General features: G+C 36.8%; 2 protein-coding genes across 4 annotated transcripts in view; both read left to right on the top strand.

Annotated features, from left to right (window-relative positions):
- Positions 1-13,868, top strand: part of LOC112159666 (peptidase inhibitor 16) — a 28,305-nt gene extending 14,437 nt beyond the window's left edge. For both annotated transcript variants that reach the window (XM_024293887.2, XM_024293886.2), the window contains 5 exons: positions 9,321-9,471; positions 9,541-9,608; positions 9,685-9,794; positions 11,811-11,902; positions 12,951-13,868. In XM_024293887.2, coding sequence (XP_024149655.1) covers positions 9,321-9,471; positions 9,541-9,608; positions 9,685-9,794; positions 11,811-11,902; positions 12,951-13,342 — 813 coding nt within the window. In that variant the 3' untranslated portion in view covers positions 13,343-13,868. The remainder of the gene's footprint in view (positions 1-9,320; positions 9,472-9,540; positions 9,609-9,684; positions 9,795-11,810; positions 11,903-12,950) is intronic.
- A 2,174-nt stretch (positions 13,869-16,042) lies between these two features.
- Positions 16,043-21,230, top strand: part of dnah5 (dynein, axonemal, heavy chain 5) — a 55,540-nt gene continuing 50,352 nt past the window's right edge. Inside the window, exons 1-6 of one of the 2 annotated variants that reach the window (XM_024292555.2) lie at positions 16,043-16,363; positions 17,657-17,779; positions 18,520-18,604; positions 18,993-19,147; positions 20,780-20,998; positions 21,096-21,230. In XM_024292555.2, the coding sequence (XP_024148323.1) occupies positions 16,277-16,363; positions 17,657-17,779; positions 18,520-18,604; positions 18,993-19,147; positions 20,780-20,998; positions 21,096-21,230 (804 nt within the window). In that variant the 5' untranslated portion in view covers positions 16,043-16,276. Of the gene's footprint in view, positions 16,364-17,656; positions 17,780-18,519; positions 18,605-18,989; positions 19,148-20,779; positions 20,999-21,095 lie in introns of both variants that reach the window. The other variant, XM_024292554.2, reaches the window with a different exon arrangement.

Here is a 21,230-nt window from a genome sequence, read left to right as displayed (position 1 = left end):
TAAGGCTTTGACGTTCTTGTCACATCCACCACATTTATGAAAAATATCGATATTGGTAGGGATGTTGGATCGGTACCCAAATGCTCAGTAGCGTCCAGCCCTAATAAACAATAGTACAATCTAAAAGCAGTTGACTTTTCTTTCTGTTTTGGTGAAAACATTCTGTACGAATTTGTTGGCAGCTCTATTCCATTGACTAGCCTTGTGCTTCAGTTCTAACAATTTAAAACTGTGTTGTGCAGAAAATTTCAGAAAAAATGTATTATTATATTTTTTTCATCTCACTTGTGTTTCAAAGTTTTGAAAAAAATAAGTATTTTTGCCCTCTGTACTTGAACTAAGAAATTTTTGCATTTTTTTTAATAATGCAAGAAACCTTTGGTGGAATCCTTCTCAGAACAAACATCCAATTGTACAGATTTGTGTGCAGCACAATCAATCTTAATTTTAAACACATTTACTCTGTTGTTTTCTGCTTTTTAAACTGTTTGTGGGGCTTTCAGCCAGTTAAACAAAGCTAGGGCAATGGGTCAAAAAGACTCAACAAGAAAGAATAAAAGGAAATAATGTCAAGAGATGCAATAACTGAAAAAGGAGGAGATAAAGGAAGTGAGGTAAATGTTTGAATCAGAGAAAGATTGAAGTGGAGTTAGATGGGTAATCCTGGAGACAGATGGACACAGATTTAGGGGGAAATTACACAGGATGGAAGAAAAAAATATTTACAAGTTCAACTGTTGTAGAAAGAGTTCAAACAAGAGAAGCAAAGACTGCAAAAACTTAACAAAGGCCTCAAATCTGGAGAAACAAATTTGGTCACTTTTGGCAAAACCAGTAATCCATCATAAACCAGAGACATGCAAACTAAACTGTGAGGTTCTAGTGAATGAATCCTCCTCAGATGATCCCGCTGTGGTTCAGACTGACGCAAACAGTCACAGTGATCACAGAGCAGAGTGAATCTGAACCAGACCTGCAGGAAACAATGTAAATCCCCTCTGTGAGAGGCACTGTGATCCCCAGACCCTGCTGAAATACCCAGCAGCCTTTGCTGCTGATTATGTGCTGATGGAGGAAAACACAAACCTGACAGGATTACGGTGAGCAGCCAGAGCGAAGCTTAAGTCTCCATCACAGAAAAACAGCAGACTAAACAAGTTTAGAAAAATGATGAAAACTCTATTGTACAAAAACAAAAGAAGTGTTAAAACCAGGATTTTCCAGCTTTTCAGACTGATTTCATAGATAAAAAGAGCAAAATTATTTCAAAAATATAAAGAATGAGCCTAGTTAATGTGAACATGTGTTCTGCTTTTTTTATTTTTTCTAATAAACTCAACTTTCTTTTAGCTCACACTCAGATACACAAATCGATAAAGAGACAAATTAAAGAGATTTATTTTCTAACGATAGCCTGAGCAGACTAACATCTAGAGTTACTCCGTCCTTCACTGTCGCAGTCTGAGCAGCCAGAAAGACATGATTTCCAACACTTTTTTGTTGCCTCATTTTATGTATTGTGTCATAAAACTGTCATTTCTCTCAGCGTACCTATAAACTGTAAATATTTCAGGAAAAAATGAGAAAAGTCTCCATCCCCCCATTTTCTAAATAGTTTTGTTTGGGGTCATGGGGTTGCTGGAGCCTATCCCAGATAGAGGGGTGAAGGTGGGAGCCACCTTGGAAAGGTCACCAGTTCATGGCTGGACAATGCAAACAACCACGCACTCTCACATTCACAACTAGGGACAAAATAGAGACACTTATATGAAGCACGTTTGTGGACTGTGGGGAAAAAAGAGAGAAAACAGAAGACTGGAAACAAAGCATGAATATGAACGGATAAAAACATGACTTAAAGAAATGAACTCATCCTGATGGTGCATTCACATTGGGTGGAGGTGTCAAGTTTCAGTGTTAAGTCGATGTAAAGACGAGATGTGACGCAGAGCGATTTGGGCGTTGGGCGCGGTGAGGTTGACGCGGAGTATCAACCAATCGGAGACTCAGCTTTGGGCATGTGACATTTTATTTTATTTTTTTAACTTGTTCTGTCCAACAGCTGAGCAAACACATAAGAGCCTCTTGTGTTAGACAGATTTTACAGTTACAACATGGAGTTATTCTTTTGACACACAAGGTGCATATTTGTATAAACCCCTTCTGGAATTTATGTTAAACTTTATTTATATTGATTTTATTTGTGTCTTTTTTTGTTGTTGTTGGACCGGATGGAAAAGAGAAGAGGGCACGTGACGTTTTAAGCAAAAAGAAAGTTAACAATTCCCACATATTACACCTGGGTACAAGGTACCTGATACAAAATACTTTCCAAAAACCTCACAGGCCAGTAAGGTCAGAACAATCCAATATGTTCACATGCAAATATGCTGCCAACTATCTAATGAATGAATCTAATGTCTTTCTGTCTTCTTATTCTGCAGAGACGATGTTGATCATGTTCATGTTCATCTTCTGGCCTTTTTAAACCTCCCACTCCGAGATATGTTTCTGAATAATGTCTATTTGACAAACACACTTCACTTAGGAACAGAATTATACGTCTTAAGAGCTTAATTTTTTGACTCCAGTGGTTTTTAAAAGACCTTTTTCAGAATAAATGATGAATCAGTGTAACGCACAAATGCGAGCTCGTCAGCTGTTGGGTTGCAGTGATTTTCTGAAAGCGTTAACACGAACCAGATGTGCAGAGAGGAATGTGAAGGGGAGTCCTGACTGTGTGTGTGTCATCACTGAACAAATAAATACTCACTCCACACACACATTGTTTCTTTACACAGATTAGATGGTGGCATGAGGGTGAGCTGCCATTGAGCTGAGGAGGCAAACTATGAGGAGTAAAATGTGACGCTCCAACACATCCATTCACATTTTAGAGTCGTGACGTGGATTTAACACAGAAGCCTGTAGGATCGCAAAGGAAGAATTATGTTGGCTAAAAGGATGAAAGTTTCCACTTTACCAGCTCAGTGGCCTTGTGGTAGAGTGTCCACCCCTGTTAGGTCGTGAGTTCAAAGGTCTTCTTAAGTCTTTCAGAGTAAACTACATCCATATATATGATAATATATTACCTTTGGAACACTAAAAAATTAATTATCTATAAAATATATGTTATTTTTTTAAACTTTTTTCATACCTGGAAGTAAAATTACTTCCTGCCTTTCGCTCATAACGTCATCCCTCATGGTAAAAAAATCAAACATGTTATATCAATTAATAAAAGCTCTGTAAATTATTACATAAAAAAATATTTGTTTTTATTAAGTTAAATGTCTAAGTTGAGTTAACCATCAACTCAAAATTTTTATTCAATGAAAACGAATAATTATAAATGTAAAAGATTAAAGTAATTGATACAATATTTCACTTTTTTCAGTGTAGAGCTATCACTTATAAAACAAAAACATAATTTAAAAAAAAAAAAATATTGATATACAAACTGTGAAGCTCGGGTGTTTATCCCCAAAATTTGACCCAGACAGAATGGTGATGGCTAATGAGTTTATTTTGGGGTGAAATTTGGTTAAGAACTGCAGACAACAGCAGATAAACATTTTAGGATTTATAGAAATTATGAGAACATTTCATTAATTGATTAGCATTGACTGTAAACTATTTACAACTTACAACGTACCCTTCAATAATTCTTTCAGACCAATCCCCACAAGTCGTTGCTCGCTTTCTACACCAGGAAATAGTCTGCTCCCTTTCTCTTTGCAGAGAAAGTGTTTGTGCTAGAAAAATCAAGAGCCTGGAAATAAAGTTAAAGTAAAAGATTAGAAATATTTGCAAAATGAAGCATTAAAAATGAGTTGATAATCAAACTGAAATTAGAAAGTGATTGATCTGCTAACTTGAAATACTGGTGTACCAAGTAAATACATCACTTCCTGTCAAAAAGTGTAAATCTCTTGATTTTGTTATTGAAGTTGCTTTGAAAATGATCTTAAGTGAAGCCAGGTCAGTTTACCAGGTGATCACTAGTTGGTCAGTTACACAACTAAATTCACTTTCCCTCCAATAAAGCACTGTAATACAGAACAAACAGAAAAATATGAATGTCACCATCAGATTTAACATGGAGGAGAAGTTCTTTAGTTATTTGATGACCAAATACAAAGAGAAGACGGATGTTACTGCGTGTGTATTTGAAAATCCACAAATGTCAAGATGATAATTCATCGACTTTTACAGCTTCTCTCTTTACTTGGTTTCATTATCTCAATTTTTATTGGATCCATCATGATTTGAACATGCAGCAGACACCATCTGTTGTTACAATGTAGGTCATAAAAAGCTTTGTTTGGTTCCACATGTGGTTTGTTTATTAGAACTTCGATTTCTGAGCTTGTGTGGAATGCAGCAGAGATCCCTCACAGGAAATTTAACTGGAACACACCCTGAAGCGAGATCCCAGTCTCAGGGCACATCCACAACACTGGGTTTTCTTTACCACACTCATGACAGAACGCATGACAACCAGTTTACTCTGTTAGTCTATAAAGTGACCCTTTTTCTTCCTCTGGACCTTGTTGAAAAGCTTAAATTATTAGCTTAAAAAACAGTGCAAAGCAAAAACTGAAGAGTTTAATGGAAAAACTACCAACAGTTAATGTGTTCATTATTTCAATCCTTTAAATTGTCTTGACTTAGAGCTTTTTTGCTGAATAAACTAACGTGTTTCACTATTTTGTATCTGTGATTAAAAGAAAAAAAAATTAAATAATTCTTAAAATATAACAAGATTTAATTGAGTCACAATGTAGCTACGAAGCCAGAAGCATACAACAAAAAACGTTACTCCTTCAAGTTTAGGTTCTAAAGAAAAGTAACGGCTTTTCCAACTTCCAGTAGTTTCTACATTTTGAGCTGTTAATATCCTTTTGATAAAAAAGCATCATGCAATTAATACATAACTAAATGTTAAATTAAACACAAAAAACTAAAAGAAGGGCGGAAATTATGATGGAAAAAGTCCATTAACGTGTAGAACAAACAAGTTTTGGGATCCTGAACCAGTCTTTCCTTCTAACATGGTGTGGCTACATAATATTGTATTTTCCTCAGGCCGTAGCTCCGCCCCCATCCTGTTCCTGCTCTGAATGGAGGGACCTCTGCTCACATGCAAGATGGCGTCTGAAAGATTTCTAGCCAGAAGCGGAAATTTTGCTACTTTAGCCGGTTGCGTAAGCGGAAGTTTCCTAAACTTTAGGAAACGCTTTCAAAAATTATATTTTGAAACGTTTTCCGAACTACCAACTTCTAAGCTTTTAAATGTGAACAAAGTGTAACTGTCTAGCAGTTTAGTCTGGAAGATGAGCCTCAAATAGGACACAGAACATTAATTGTTTTATTTCTTTTAAGTCAATATTAACAAATGTTCAAATTTGTATAACTACACCGTTTACCTCCGGAGAAAAAGCCGGAGAAATGCAGTTTATTCTGTGAATCAGCTGATCATAAAAGCAGTTACAGTGTGTATTTTTGTGATTGCATGCAGTTTTTAATAAAAACATGGACCAAACCTGTACTTAATGTGTATTCTCTCCACTGTTGGTGTTTTAAAGGCGTCTTTAGGTATACGCCCTGACATTAGTTAAAAAACAAAAACAAAAAACAAAATATAATATAATATAATATAATATGAGATGCAGCTTGTGTTTGTTTCCGTTGGGTTTTCTCTTTTTGTTTGTGGAATACTCTGTGCAGTTCAAACTCTACATTTCTGAAGATCGGTTACAAAGGAGGAAATAGTTTCGCTGTTCCAGCTCATGTTGGAGAGGAAATTTGTGTATTAAGCAAGAGGGCCTGTGCGGGGGTCACATCATGGTCAGGGTCAGAAGTCTGGTGGATAACAAGTGATGATGCTTCAGAACAGCTGGCAGCCCCTGGTGTTATCTGCATGTAAAGGAAGCAGGACACAAACCCGGAGTAATTGGATATGGATCAGTGTGAAGTTATGGCAAAGTCGTCTGTCCACCCTACAATGTCGTATCTATTGTGAAGTTCAAGGACTTAACATGTAATTTTCCCTGATCGGAAATTAGATGTTGATTGGATGTCATAATATTTTTTAAATGCGTCCAGCTGTCTTTGGGCTACAGCGTGATGCACCATGGGAAGGTCACAGATAGAGAAATTAAAACAGTGGTTCCCAACCCTTGGGTCTCTGACCGATACCAGTCTGTGGGACAGTTGGAACACCGCAGTAGAGAAAAATAAACACTTATAATCTACAGAGCCACTAAACAGACAAGAAAGAAAAAATTGAAGTGAAAAAAAAAACAGATAGTAACTGATGAGCACCAAGTAATATCTGGTGAGCACCAGTTAGTAACCAGAAAAAAAGGTTTCACTTCAATTTATAGGACAAACATTTTTTAACTTAAATTTTTAGAAAAAAAATGTATTATCTGTTATGCTTAGTAAAGTTGTTTAAACCAATGAGATACATAGGCTAGAGTTGCTATGCTAGTTTGTTTGTTGCAAATGTAAAGTCGGAGGCCTGTTTACTGCTGTGCTTCAATTGTACAAACAGAGCTGAAAAAAAGGATGTGTATTTTCACACCTATTCAAAGTTCGCACTATTTCCGGGGTTTTCTGGCAGGACCGGTCCATATAGAGCGCGTGAAGGCGGCCTGCAGCGATGTCACCTACCTACCGACCCATCTTGAAATAAGGACCAATCAGTCTAACCATTTGTGTAACTGTCTGTGTGTAGATTTGAATATAATCACAACCATGCATCAGGTATGCATTACGTTTCTTACATAATTAAGTATTTATTTATAGAAAAGCTCTAAATGATCTTTAGTGCGTAAAAACATCAAAAGATACAGAAGAACTAAAGAAATCTCGGCCGTCATGATGGGGTATGTTTTTTTTCTGTTCTGGGACGCTTTAATTGGCTGGAAACACCTGATCCAGGTAAACGGCTGTGATTAAGGCAATGATATCTGGAAAACGTGTAGACACATTGGCTTGGAGATTCCAAACCCTGAACTAAAATTCTGTAACTCTGTGTAGTGTGTGCCAAGTCTCAATCATAATAGACTGGGATGCTTAGGTGTTCTATGGTCAGACGAGTTCAACTGGAACTATGTTGATTTTCACTAAAACTGCATCCTCTGGTCTAAGAAAGAAGGATCATGTCTTATATCAGCATTCAGTCCAAAGTCATATCTAATTGTATGGGAGCACAAAGTTCACAAAGTTTGTACATATTGCATGTCGTTGACATGGAGGATAACTATGAGTTTTTCTACCAGGAGGCGGGAAAAAAACTGTTAAAAGAAAAAAAAGTCACTTACAAAAGGGGTTGTGGTGAAATGTAGCTTTTAATGAGCTATCGGGTATGAAACGAGTGAAAATTCAATAATATAGAAATGATGTAGACAGATGCATGCAAGGTGGAACGCAGAGACAAAGGCAATCCAACAAAAAGCTTGTACACAGATACAAGCTACAAGAGGATAAGAACTTGAAATATCATCACACAGAGGGCAGGCAGACCACTGGTGTAATAAAAGCCACAGTTTTTGTGGGGTGATGATAGTTCTTTAATACGACCACCACAAGTCCATCGTTGTCAATCTTCATGGACACCATGAGTGTCAGGTGTGGGAGGCGGGTTCATGTGGAGCTGCGACTCATTGAGGTACCTACAGATGTTATTCATTTAAAGCACCTATAAGCATTCTGACTCTCATAGAAACATTCACTGATACGCACACATACTAGAAAAGTGCTGGACACACCATAAAAATGACATACACCTATGTATATAAATATTTTAGAGAAACATAAATTGCCTCAAAATGTATCCAGAAAAGGTCGGGTTCTTTTCACCAGAGCAAAGAAAAATCACACTCTAGAGTTTTGCAACAGAATGTCTTTTTCCCAGAAGTGTCCAGGTGGAAAACCTACCTGGACACATTCCTGATCGTTCATTCGTCTATCCGATTTCTAAACTTGCTTGTTCTTGATCAGGTCACGGGGTTACTGAAGCCTATCTCAGCTAGAGAAATTGGTTCTTCACAAGTCAATCTCAGGGCCCGGATTATTCATCAATACTGTTTCATTGATGTATCAGGTGTTTGGAAAACAGGAAACACAAAACTTGGTAAACACAACTATTTCCCAAATGTTTACAGACCAGTCGTTGTCATTAGAAATACATTTATTTAGTTAATAAAAGTATAAAGTTTCTAGTTTTAAAAGTGATTTAAAAATAAATGTACTTTGAAATTTGATACAATTTCAAGAATTTTATTTCTAAGACGGCATTTTTCTATCAAAGAATAATATGTGCACTGTTTATATAAAAAAAGGATAACAGGCCCTAAATTTGAACAAGATGGACCAAGAATGACTTAAAAGCCTAATAAGATAGAAGAAGTGCAGCTATCTGTTGTGTCGCCCAGACTGGCTTCACCGTCTCCCCTCCCTCGGGCCGCGTCACGCCGTTTGCCTCCCTTACCCATACCTGTATCCGGTCTTGCCACCCTCCCATCTTGGAGGGTACGTACTAGTCCTCTGGTATATCTTGGAGGAATGACCTCTCCAATCTGTACTTAAGGAATATTCTCATATTTACCCTTGTACTCTCTTATTGGGTGTTAGCCCTTCCATGACAAAGGTGGACAAGACTTCATGTCTGTCATTGGACACCAGTAAAGATTGACAATCATTGAAAAAAGTTCAGCGCACCGTTTTGTGGGGTCCAGATGACCCCACTTTTAATGTCATCAAGTCCAGGAGAGCGGAAGGGTTAAACCTTTAGTGTTGGCCAAAGATTTTTCAACAACAAAGATTTTTTAGTCCATGTAGCATCAGGACACTGATGTCAACATTTGACATCGTGGTCGTGTCATGAGATCCTCCATCATTTGCCTTGGACACTTGGGTAGAAACATCAGAACTGCCAACTAATCAATCAATACCTGGTGAAGGGTTGGATTAATGTTGGAGAAATGGACTAAAAAGATTTGGCAAGCCAAAAGGTGTTGTTGAAGTTTGTTGGCACCATCTGATTGAGGCTTCTGTCATGAGTCTCCAACTAGTTTCTATGGGAGGCTGGGAACATTGAGACCAACCATGTTCCTGTCAGTGCAAACCTGGTGGTCGACACCATCAAAAGTGGTTTGCCTACTTCTTATCCAGGCAAGCTCCATTAAAGGTGACCTAGACAACAAAACTTTGAGTGCTTTATTTAAAATAATCTTAAAAATGACCAAATACCAATGATCCCATTCTGTGTTTGTACTCACACTACTGTAATCATTTACAACTGTCTTTAGAAATGGGATGGAAATCTGAAGGTGATAGCAGAGAGCTACGCTTCTAAGTGCAGCTGGCAACACAACCCTGATTTGGAAGACACCGGGGAGAACCTGTTCGCTGGCACAGGCCATCTTGATCTCAGAGAGGCTGTGGAGAAATGGTTTCTAGGTAAGTAATCTCAAAGAAAAAAAAAAAAGCAATTGAAAAATACATTTTTTAAAAGTTTTCTGTTCACAGAACGCTTATATTATACCTATGGGAACAACAGCTGTGATGATGACATGATGTGTGGACACTACACACAGGTGAGTCAAACACACACCGCATTTGTTCACACATTCATGACATGATTGGGTTCAGCGTGTATGGCCTCTGCTGCAGATGGTGTGGGCCGACACACACAGAATCGGCTGTGCCGTCCACCTCTGTAACACCGTAGAACAACTGGAGTGGACCGACGTCCATCTCCTCGTCTGCAACTACTTCCCAGCGTAAGTCCACGCCTGCAGTCTGGGAGCTTCAATCACAGATCCAATCTTTCTTTTTAAGTTTAAAAAACCCAATCACACTCCAGAGCTGAGATCAAACACTAAAAAGTTTTTTTTTGTTTTCATGCAAACAATATAGCAAGATGCAGATCCAGAAAATCTAGACATGTTAACAGCTAAATGGAAGAAAAACAGGATATTGATGTATCTTTTCTTTTGCAACATTAAACCAGATAATTATTTACAAAGCAAAAATAGCTTCCCTTTTGTCTTTTTTATATAAATCTGTGGTACAGTCATGTGTTTATATGACTAATACAAAAGTGTGCACATAATCCAGCATTCTAATTTCATCACTGTCCACAAAGGAGTTCCACAAGGTTCTGTTTTGGGCCCACTCCTATTCATTTTGTACACCAATTATCTAGTAGGAAAAGAGGTTTTAATTCTCAATGGGATCTTAATGGTTGAATAAAGGTTAAATAAAAAAAATCTACACCTGATACCAGCTCAGTGGCCATGTGGTAGAGTGTCTGCTCTGAGACTGGAACATTGTGAATTCAAATTTATTTTCATGTCCCTTAATTTGATAGAAATTCAGGAAATACACTTTTAGTGTTCACGTTCCCAAAGGATGGAATAACTTTCCCACTTCTGTACGTTCTTTTAAATATTTTACATTATTTAGGAGAGTTCTTTCAAAAATATTTACAATCTAAACTTTTTGTTTGTTTCCATGAGCCTAAATGATTTGAATGTTTCTTCCCTTGTCTTTGTCTTATTATTCTTAGATATTTAAACAACAATTATGTTCTGTGTATTCATTGAACTTGTTCTGTAAAACTGTATTGAGATGATTGGTAAGAGTGAGAGCTTTTACTTGTGTTTGTATTTGTTAAATGAGTGGTCTCCAAACTTTTTCAGACCACGATTTAAATGAATATTTTCAGAGACTGGTCCAAACGGGTCTGAAGTTTGCATTGTTAAGCTTAAGTTTCTGAAAATCTATTCTAAAAATAAAATGCTAATACAATTAATTAAAAAAAAAATCAAAAAATATATTTAAAAAAATACAGACGATGAAGATTCAATGAAACAAAATTGTTGATTTGTTGAAGTCGTTTCCGATTTCCATAAAGATTTCCATAAAGAAAACATTCTGCAAGTATTTTTCTCATAGAATCCCATTTTAACATCAATCCAGGCTCCGATTATCTTTCAGGGCACAAAGATTGATCATGTTCTGTCTTTACATAAATCCTCATTCATTGAGTCTTTTTGTCTAAACAAAGAAACAGTTTCTGAACCTAATTCAGCCTTGTTGTAGGAACATTCTCAAATGTCCCTTTTACAAGTTTCCACAAATCAGCAACTTTATTTGATTGAATCTTCATTCTCTGTAAAATGTTTGAACTTTGTGATGAAGATTTTCCCTTAAATGTCTTCACAGATGCATATTCCCTTATTAGTCAGAACTGCTTCCCCTTACCAAAAATAAGTATACTTCAAGTATATTTTTTTAAAGTATACCAATTAAAATAATCCACATCCGAGTCATATTAAAGACTAAAAAAGGGACCCGACCTTCTGGCTTTCTTTGGTAAAGAAAATTAGTCAGAATCTGTGAATGGATCGATGAAAGAAATTTTCTTGTCAAAAATCAATCAAACAAAGAAAGAAAATGTCTGAAGAAAACAGTAAATAAACAGTGTCAGTTTTTATATTTCAGCCAAATATTCTGAAAGTCATTTTATGTAACAATTAAGGATGAAGTAAAACAAGTCAAAGACTTGACTGATATGGATAGTATATTTTATATTAATTAGTGTGAAATCTCTGTTTTAATTCTTCTAAAATACTGAATTCAGAACATGAAAAACTACTTCAATGGTTTAACAAGCACTCCCCCTTGTGGATGAGAATATTTTTTCACAAAGTTGTCTGTGATTTCAGGTGTACCGGCAGGAAAATCAACCCTACTGAAATGTTTCTGTGTTAATCGTGTTTGTGTGTGTGCAGAGGGAACTATGAAGATCAACGGCCGTATGTGGAAGGAGAGTGGTGCTCCAGCTGCCCAGAAAACCTTGGAGAGTGTGAGAACCGCCTCTGTGGTACGGCTCACGCTCATGCCTCTTTGATCCATACAGTCATATTTCTGTGTTGTTTTCAGAGTTAGATGACAGACAGATGAAGAAATACAATATGACCTCCTGTATTGATGAAATGTTCTCCCTTTGCATTAAACTTAGTACAGTGAAATAAGAAACCATCCAATCAAAGGTAAAAAAAATGTGATATTGAAGATGTTATAGAAGACCCAAACACAGAGAACGTATGATACAAACTCAAGTTAGAGGTAACCACACATGAATATGATAAAAAAGCAGAATCAAAAACGTGTTACATGGAAAGGAACTGTTGTTGTTTCAACCACTGACTGTAAATGACAACTGGAGTGAGTGAGAGTGACCCTTCAAAAAATTATTTGTTTAGGCTCCAGTTACATTAAGTCAATTACGTGGCTATTTTTTTCCCGATACGGACGCCATGTTGGAACTCTTTTTTTGTTTTTTTTGTTTGCCACTTTAAATTTTCATTAGCATCTCAATATGGTACTCGAGTCTTCCTAGAACTTCCTGCGACATCACTACTGACCTGGATTAGCACTACTGCGTATGTGTGTCAAAGGCAACGGCAGACGCAGCATTAGAAAGCACGCACCATAGTTTTACTAAAAAATAAATAAATAAATAAACAAAACATCTAATTGACTATTAAATTATTTGTCGACTATTTTAATCCATGTGACTAAGTGATTAACATTGACAGAAGATCGTATGATTTCCTTTCAAAATAAAAGACGCCTTGTGCCAGAACAGATCATCCCAGTGCAGCTCTGGACAGCACAAGATAAAATGTGCTTTAAACTAATAAAGGATCAGACTTTTTACCAACGTTTTGCCTAGTATTTGAAATCTGTTTATTCTGGAGGAAGCATAGAGCAAACAAGACCTCTTAAGTTATTTTTCTTTAGCCACAAGTAGCTCAGGAGCCTCAGGTTACAAACGCCTGACCTATGCAGTCACTAATTTTCACCCTTTTCATGAAAAATTTGCTAACTAGTAAATATTTTGTGACCAAATTTAAATGTGTTTTCAGCACCTGAGAAGTCGACGGAAAGCCCTTTTAAAGACGAGCCGACAACCGTTTCGTTCACGAGGCCGGACATTTTGACAGCATCAAATGACGTCGCTGAAGTCCAGGAGAGCGTTGCTGTTACTCCCACCATCAGCGAAAAAGAGTCAGAAGACACGCCGTCTCCTTGGAGCGCTCTGGAGACCGTCTCCTCACCCGGACTGCAACCAGCCACGCTGGGAACGGTGGAGGACCCGACCGATGGGGATGAGGAGGAAGAGCAGAGGAAGGAAAGTGTACAGCGACTGGAGGAAACAAAGAGGATGTCTGAACCACCAAGAACCTCTGCAGCCTCCGTTTTGGTAGCTTCATTCCTGTTAGCTTGCCTGACTGGACTCTTGACTCTGGATCTGTGAGGATGCTGACACGGAGAAGCATCAGCTTTTCCTTTTCCATGCAGTGACTGCACAACTCTTTGTTAACCCACCATGACCATGTTGAACAAATTAGGTCAATTAATTCCCACTCACAAGAAAACAGCAGCTGTTATCCTAACATCTGCATGAAGCTGCTTTAAAATTGGAGCCTAACGCGCTTCTTTCCAGAGCTGCTCTGTGACACACCGCGGATTTCACAGGAAACTTCACTGCAGACTTATAGGTTTTCTAAGAATAATTAACAGGGACTCTTGGATCATCATACATTTTAATTAGGAACTTATTCAATTTGTAAATAAAAAAGTAAGAGCTGAAACATCTAGTTACGCAGAATTTTGTCTAATGAATTCTTCTTGTTCATGTCTAGTTTGTTTAGTGTTTACCTGTCATCTCATTTACAGCTGTATTGAAAACACGCAATACAGACACCGCTGATGGATTTGAAAATGTGTTCTCTGTCTATAAAAGTGAATGAAAGACCAAATAAAACTGTTTGCGTCAGTTACCTTTTACTTAGCTTTACTTAGTACGATGTGACTCTTTTGGTTTGTACCACAAATGATTGCAGTAACTTTGATTTTCACCACTTTATGACAATTTTCTTTTAAGAAAAATTCCCAGTAGTGAATAAATTACGATTGTGACGTTTGTAACCAAAATCCCACAGCCTAAATGTTTTAAAAAGCCATTTTTCATGTTGATCTGAAGCCTCTGTTTTCTAAAATCTCCTCTGAGGGGGCGTGGCTTTTGCAGCTGAGCTGAGTAGCCCCGCCCCTTACTTAGCTCTTTCAGAACTATTACTAAGTAAGCAGTGAGCACAGAATATTTTTGTTTACCCTAAGAAGAGGAATATAAACGTTTGGCAAATAAATACATTTGACGTCCCATAAAAAAACACTGATTGAAAATATCCACATTTAAAGATATAATCATTTTATTTGAAAAGAAGTGCTGACTTTTGGGATGTTGCCTGTCAACTTTAAGAAATTTATGAGATGGAGTTAATTGGGTTTTGTCTGGCTCCTTTGATGGAAAAGTCCACAAAATTGTGGTTACGCCGCATGCGTTGTTGTTCATCAAATCGAGTTATGAGCTTTTTGTTCCATATCCAGTTCTTTGTGTGAGGTCTTGGTTTGATTTATTTTTTCACCATCAAACTTCTGTTGTTCCTTTAAAGCAGAGGCTCTCAACGTTTCTAATTTTAAATGATGAAAAGAACAGTACAGCATTTTCTATCTTAACAACAGATTTCCTGGAGGTGTGTTACAGGGACCTCATAACAAAGCAGCCTCTGTTACAACTTAGTGTTATTGAATTATTGCTAACATCTGCATCTAGAACCCCAGTTTAAGAATGACATGATTTGACTCTGAAAACAAGGTTTGCTGCTGGGGTTTACATTCACCTAGCTCATAGGTCTGCAACCTGCGGCTCCAGATCCACATGTGGCTCTTTTATCTCTCCTTGGTCAAACATTAAATAAGTCAAGGAGACTGCTGACCAGCTACGTCAACAGTCAGCAGCTCCCTGCTAAGGGCTGCCCCTAACCAAAACTACCTAAAGAAAACAAATAAATAAAGCCTGCAAACTAAGACTCCCAACCCCAAACTAAAATAACAAAACCCAGCAGTGTAAGACTGCTGAGGACAAAGAGGGGGAAAAGAACAACAATAAATAAATAAAAGAAATATAAAATAGCAATTTTTTTTACTTAATTCGCATGTATGTAATTTAGAGACATTTTGAGAGATGCTAGGTTCCTTTTTATATTTTTGATTTTGTTTGTGCCAAAAAGTAGACATAATTCTTATTTATTATTTAAAAAAAAGGCCATGAATGCAAATACAAATTTCCTAAAGGCTAAAGTAAGACAATGCGGCTCCTTTTAGGTTTTGATCAGTAGAAAACGAGCCCAAATGGCTCTTTTACCGTTAAAGGTTGCTGACCCCTGACCTAGCTTTTCATGGAAGCATATTTAAAACATTCATATCATTACAATAAATGTTGATTTGATTAAAAAAATGTATATATTTTTTTCTTCTGAAAATAATTACCTTAGCCTAAAAAAAGTGACTAACATTGCGTGTTGAAACAGAGTTGAAACATAATTTAAATTAAATTAAATTGTGAAAGTCTGGCCAAAACATTTTCTAGGCAAAAATCTAGACTCTTACTTTGCAAAACCAATTCTGTTTTAGAATGATAAGCTTCACAGTTACTCCTAAACATACTTAAATATAGAGCTAAGAAGCTAACTTTTTTTTTTTTTTTTTTTTTTTTTTTTACTTGGTTTACAAATCTGGCAACCCAAAATCATGTGTTGATAATTTCCCTTCCGGGTGAAACAGCGGATAATGAATGACAGCAGATCTCAAGTTAAAAGTTTGATGTCTTAAAGGATTCTTCTGTTTTTATAGGGTCCTGAATAAATATAGGATGCTTATATCTACTAATAAATAATAAGAGACTTAAAAAATAAAATAAAATGTTTTTATTTTCTAAGTTGAACCTGGACGGAACCAAAGTTAGTAGGGTAGAGTTGCGGTTTCTTGATAAAATGTGTTGATGGCTTAAAAGAAAAGTTCCACCAAAATGAATCGAGTAAAAATACTTTTATTAACAATTAAAATAGTTTCTACTTTATTAACTGTAAAACTGTTGCTGTATGACCTGTGCCGACACACACCTTATGTGTTGGTACCGTTTCCATGGGCACAGAGAGGGATATCAAGCGGTTTGTCCCCCTTTTTTTTCTCGTGCGTTGTTACCATGGAAACAACTCCTGACAACTGTTTGGTGTAACTGGAGCGTCTGATAAATCTGTGGGTTAAACACTTAGAGAAAGTAAGCTGTATAGATTCAGTTTTAACTTTACATTTAAAACGAGCCACAAAGGAATGAAGACTTGGAGCCATGTCTGTCAGCTCACGGATTTCCAAAGGCAGAGACAATGACGGAGTCTCACAACGCTTCCTGACCAGCGGGACGCCGGAGATGAAGGTTCGATTCCCCATGTATGCTATTTATGTAAGGGATAAAACCCGACGACGAGTGGAAAATAAAGCACGAAGTGGAGACCTGTTGGTTTTAATTGTTCTCCTTTTTCTATTTTATGTTCTTTTTCAATTGCAGTCCACTAGATGGCGATAGTTGTTTAGAAAAAAAACTACCAGAAGTTCAGTAAATAAGCTGCATGTTTGTTCTGAGAGGAGAAAGGCTGCTCTTACACTCTATATTTCCAAAGGCTCACCTGCCTTGACTCACATAAGTGCCATTCCTAACCCATAGAGTTCAGTATGATGTCGGTCCACCTTTTGCAGCAATTGCAGAAAAACAAGCCCACACCATCATTGTCCCTCCACCAAATTTCACAAATTTCACGATAGCAAAACTTTAGATAGTATAATGCACATATATGATTATTTTGTTGCAATTTAGTACTTGCTTGTTTGCATCAAATTTGAAGCAGAAGGTGGTGCCTGCATAGAATAAGATAGGTTAAGTGCCAAATTTTGCAACATTTAAAGCAGTTAATGACATATTTTTATTGCAAAAACTGTAATTAAAATGAGATCTACCACGATTAGTTCACTAATCGATGACTAATCGACTATTAAAAAAATGTTATAGTCGATTAGTCGTTACTTTATATTATATGGAGTTAGTGTAGTAAAGTTGAAAGTTATAATGGCATTCTGCTAGCTTTTTGGACAATTTTGGCATTAATTAAGGTCTTTTTTAGGCAGTTTTGGAATTTGGCTTATATGTCAGCTATACGTGGGCTGTTTGGGCTAACCTATGGCTTTTTGTCATTTTTTAAGGCTAATTTGGCATCTAAATATTATTTTAGTTGGCTATCAGCTTCAGCGTTTTCAGCTATTAGCTGTAGTGATTCAGCATTTTTAGCTATCAATTTCATCATCTTCAGCTATCGTCACTAGCATCTTTGGAGGCCAAAGAGTAATGAGTTATGACAAGACACGTTTAAAACCTTTTGACCTAAACAATTTACTTTTGAAAACAATTCAAGTTTTAAGAGTTAATCCCCCCTCCACGATCCCCCGGTGTTATAAGAGAAGACGACTAGTAATGTGAGACCAGGACCTGGGTGACTGCCTGGTGAACAGGTCATCCAACACCATGACGACTTTCTGGTTGGACAAACAACAGAGTGCACATGCAGTGTTGCAAAGCCTCTTGTTGATATATTTTTTCTTACTTAAGGTGTAACTGTGGCCACATGAGTACATGCTTGTCTTTTTCTGTTTGTGTTTTGAATGCAAACCCCTGAAGGAGGAGCGTGAGGCGAAGCGTGCTCAGCTGGATGGAAGGCATGATTACATCTTCAACATCTTGGCTCTGTGTCTGGGACTGGAGAAGGATGTTGTGGAAGATGCCATCCTGGAGGGAAATCAGGTTATTAAATTTAAAATTGTACATTTAGGGGGAAAAAAAACTTTTGAAGGGAATATTTTTTCAGCAGCAGTTTAAAAAACCCTCAATTGAATAATTTTGCTTTTGTATGTAGATGTAGAATGTAGAATTTTCTCTACTCTGGTTAAGCCTCTTGTTTAAGGTCATTTTTACTTGATATATTTTATATATCGTTTTTTAAAATTAACTTTAGACTAGTGAGTTTTTTTTCTGCCTAAACTAACATAAAGAATGGATTTATTTACTTCTCTACAATTTTGTGAACATACAGCTGATAAATAAGTGGATCGATGAAAACACACTTGGTGACAAGTTTCATATCTATACTAAAATATTTTATTTAATAATAAGATGTGAAAATCATTCAAAGCAAAATTATTTAAAAGTATTAAATAATTTTAACTGTTTTGAAAAGTGACTTTGAATTTGATTCTATTATCAAAAGATATGCCGGGTTTTTTTCCTTTATTATTTTTTATGTTTAAAAATATTTCATAACATTTTCTTATTGTTTTAAGTTAATTTTCAAGAAAAGTAACACAATTACATCAACATAAGATTCAAATTTCCCTGTAAATCCTTCAACTAGAAGATACTTTACACGATTGCTTTAAGTTATACTTCCCTTTTAAAGTACAATGGAGTACTCTTTATTTTGCAGTAACTCTTTTTGTTTGTTTGTGTCAGCATTTAAAAAAACACTAAAGTTTTTCTCATGGCAGATTGAGCACATGGAGCAGTTCTTTGTGGCTGATGGTCTTTCAGTCCTCATGTTCTACTATCAAGCCAATGGACCGACTGAAGGAGGTTTGAGAAAGAAAAGTGTTATATTCATTTTACATTCAGCAAATCATATATGCTACTGCTGCTACATACTGACAATAGTTACAGCTCTTAAGTTATGTGCTTTTGTGAAGTTTCTAAAATATTTTTAGGTAAATTCAAAATGTATTTTAAACATCTTTTACATTGTGACTGATCTTTTGCATTATATTCATATTTTTGAAAATTGGTTGGATTGCATCTTTTTCTTATCTTCTAAGGGAAAATAAAGCTAAACTGAACAAGTTAAAGAACTTTATTTTTTGTATGAAATCATTTGTGTTACTAGTCAAATAGTTTATTCAATAAAAAGTAAATTCTGATTCTAAACTCCAAGTGCTGATTGTTATCTCTGATTCTTTTACTTCAGCAGCTGAAAGCTCGGCAGTCGTTTCCCAGCAGCCTGGTCAAAAAAACAGGAAAAAAGTGTTTTTAACGGACGGGAAGACTGTGGAATTGACTGGATTGTGTGTCTTCTTTACAAGAAGCAACAATGCAAAACCAGTGACTTCTGAGAACATACACAGAGTGAGTCCCCCAATAATGCTAGTGCATTTCTGCAATTATTATCTATCCAACACCCATCCTGTGTGCAGCAGAACACACAAATTACTTCAAAAACTAGTGCGCTGTGTCATCACACATGTGTTATACATTTTTCCCATTTTTGCATCATGTCGTATCTTCCATCACAAACTCTGATTAGACAAAGAGAGGACGTCTCTATTTTTATCTCTATTTGTCCTTAATTGTTTGACTAATTGTGTGAATGCTTAGTAATATTGAGCAACATATGCCCCATAGGAAATGAATAAGAAAGTCTTCAAATTTCAAAATTTGCAAAATTCTAAATTAGCAACAAGCCTTTAAAGGGTAACCAAACCGTAAATCAACTTTTTTGGCTGTTGATCTCTATAAATAGGGCCTTAAAAGTGTTATTTGTTGGTCATTGCCAAGTTTTTGACAAATCAAAATAAATGTTGTTTAATTCCTCAAAGTGTAGTCAAAACCCATCATGCTGCCCCCTAAAGGTTGAAACGAAGTATTACAGTTGAATTTTGTAATTGGTCAACTGGTGTAACCCCAGGCTCACACTGCTTGCGCTACAGCTCCAATACGAGCGCCGCAGTCCTTACATAACTTTAAAAGTGCGAGAGGAAATCCCACTGCAGGCGTTCACGTCCTGCGTCTGCGATCAGGCCTCTGCGTCGCTGCGAATCCGTTTCATTTGGTTCATATTTTGGCAGAGGATGCAGCTGAACCGTAGCGAACAAAGGGGGGATTAGCGTGAACATATGTGAGTTTGGAGTTATGCGAGGTCGGCAGCAGAGTCTGTAGCTGCAGCCAATCTGTAGCTAATATGAGCCATCAGATGTAGCTAGAATGCTCGCGCATCGCACCCGAGCAGTGACGCTAGTGGTGTGAGTCCAAGAAGTTCAACATCATTATCGTTTGCAACTCCAGTATAAAAGCCCCGCCCATCTTAATTCTGTAACTGTAACTCCCCCCGCTCAATTTCCTCCACTTGCCCCGCCCCCCCTTTTTTTGTTGCATTTTTTCCAATCTGGACTGAGAATGGAGTCAGCCTCCAACAGCCCTGTTTGGTTACCCTTTAAATACTACTTTCATAGATTATGTTTTATAGTAATTCTTAAAAAAATTGGAGTTTTTCTAATATTTTAGCATCATGCTAACTTTTTTGGCTAATTTTTTATCTACTGAGTTTTTTTTAGGCTAATTTAGAGTTTAGCTTCTATTTAAGCAACAGGCTAACTTTTGTGGCTAATTTGGCATCTGCTGAGTTTATTTGGGCTAATTTGGAGTTTAGCTCATATTTAAACAACACACTAAATATTTTTCCAAATTTGGCATGTATTAGGGATTTTTAAGCAATTTTTTTGTCAGCTCCAGCGCTCTTTCATAGTTTTCTAACAAAAGTGCTATCTACTATACATTAAACAATATTTACATTGTTTGTTAAATCCACTCACATGTACAGAGTAACACTTACACACACAACACAATGCAGACTCACCAGTATTTTTGAAGATTCTAGTAGAAGTAGCTCTGTGGAAAACTCTATTTAATTTCTAAATGTGACCTCCATGAACTGTCAAGCATAGAGACATGAATTGACATTTGCACACCTTCTTTTTATAGGATATCTGTTTCAATATGCTGGACACAACAGAAGTGGGGCTGCTGAAGAGCATGGAGCAGTTGTTGTATGAGGTCTTCATGCCTTCGCTGAAAAAGATTAACCATGGTTGGGGGGAACAAGACAGTCCTGAGGCCCAGACTGTAAAGGAGGAATATATATCTTTATTTGAAAGCTTTGCCTCTGTTCTTGTTGGAGCGGATGAGTGCATAAAAGAAAAGGTAAGAAATCAGCTGGATAGGGAATTTCAATTTCAGTTTTTTTTTTTTTTTTTTAGCAAAAAATGTTGTTTAATGCACTGTCATGGTATGTCTCCAGGTCACTTTGCAAAAGTGCGACACATTTGACACGAAGGCTTTGAAAACTCCAGCAGATTACACGGCTGCAGCCAACAACAGCACAGAGGTGAAGAAGTTAGAGACCTGCATGAAAGTCTGGATCCAACAGATCGAA

This window comes from Oryzias melastigma, linkage group LG7 (assembly GCF_002922805.2).
Source record: "Oryzias melastigma strain HK-1 linkage group LG7, ASM292280v2, whole genome shotgun sequence".
Lineage (NCBI taxonomy): Eukaryota > Metazoa > Chordata > Actinopteri > Beloniformes > Adrianichthyidae > Oryzias > Oryzias melastigma.
Note: the sequence above shows the minus strand (reverse complement) of the source record. Positions and strands in the feature narration are given on the sequence as shown.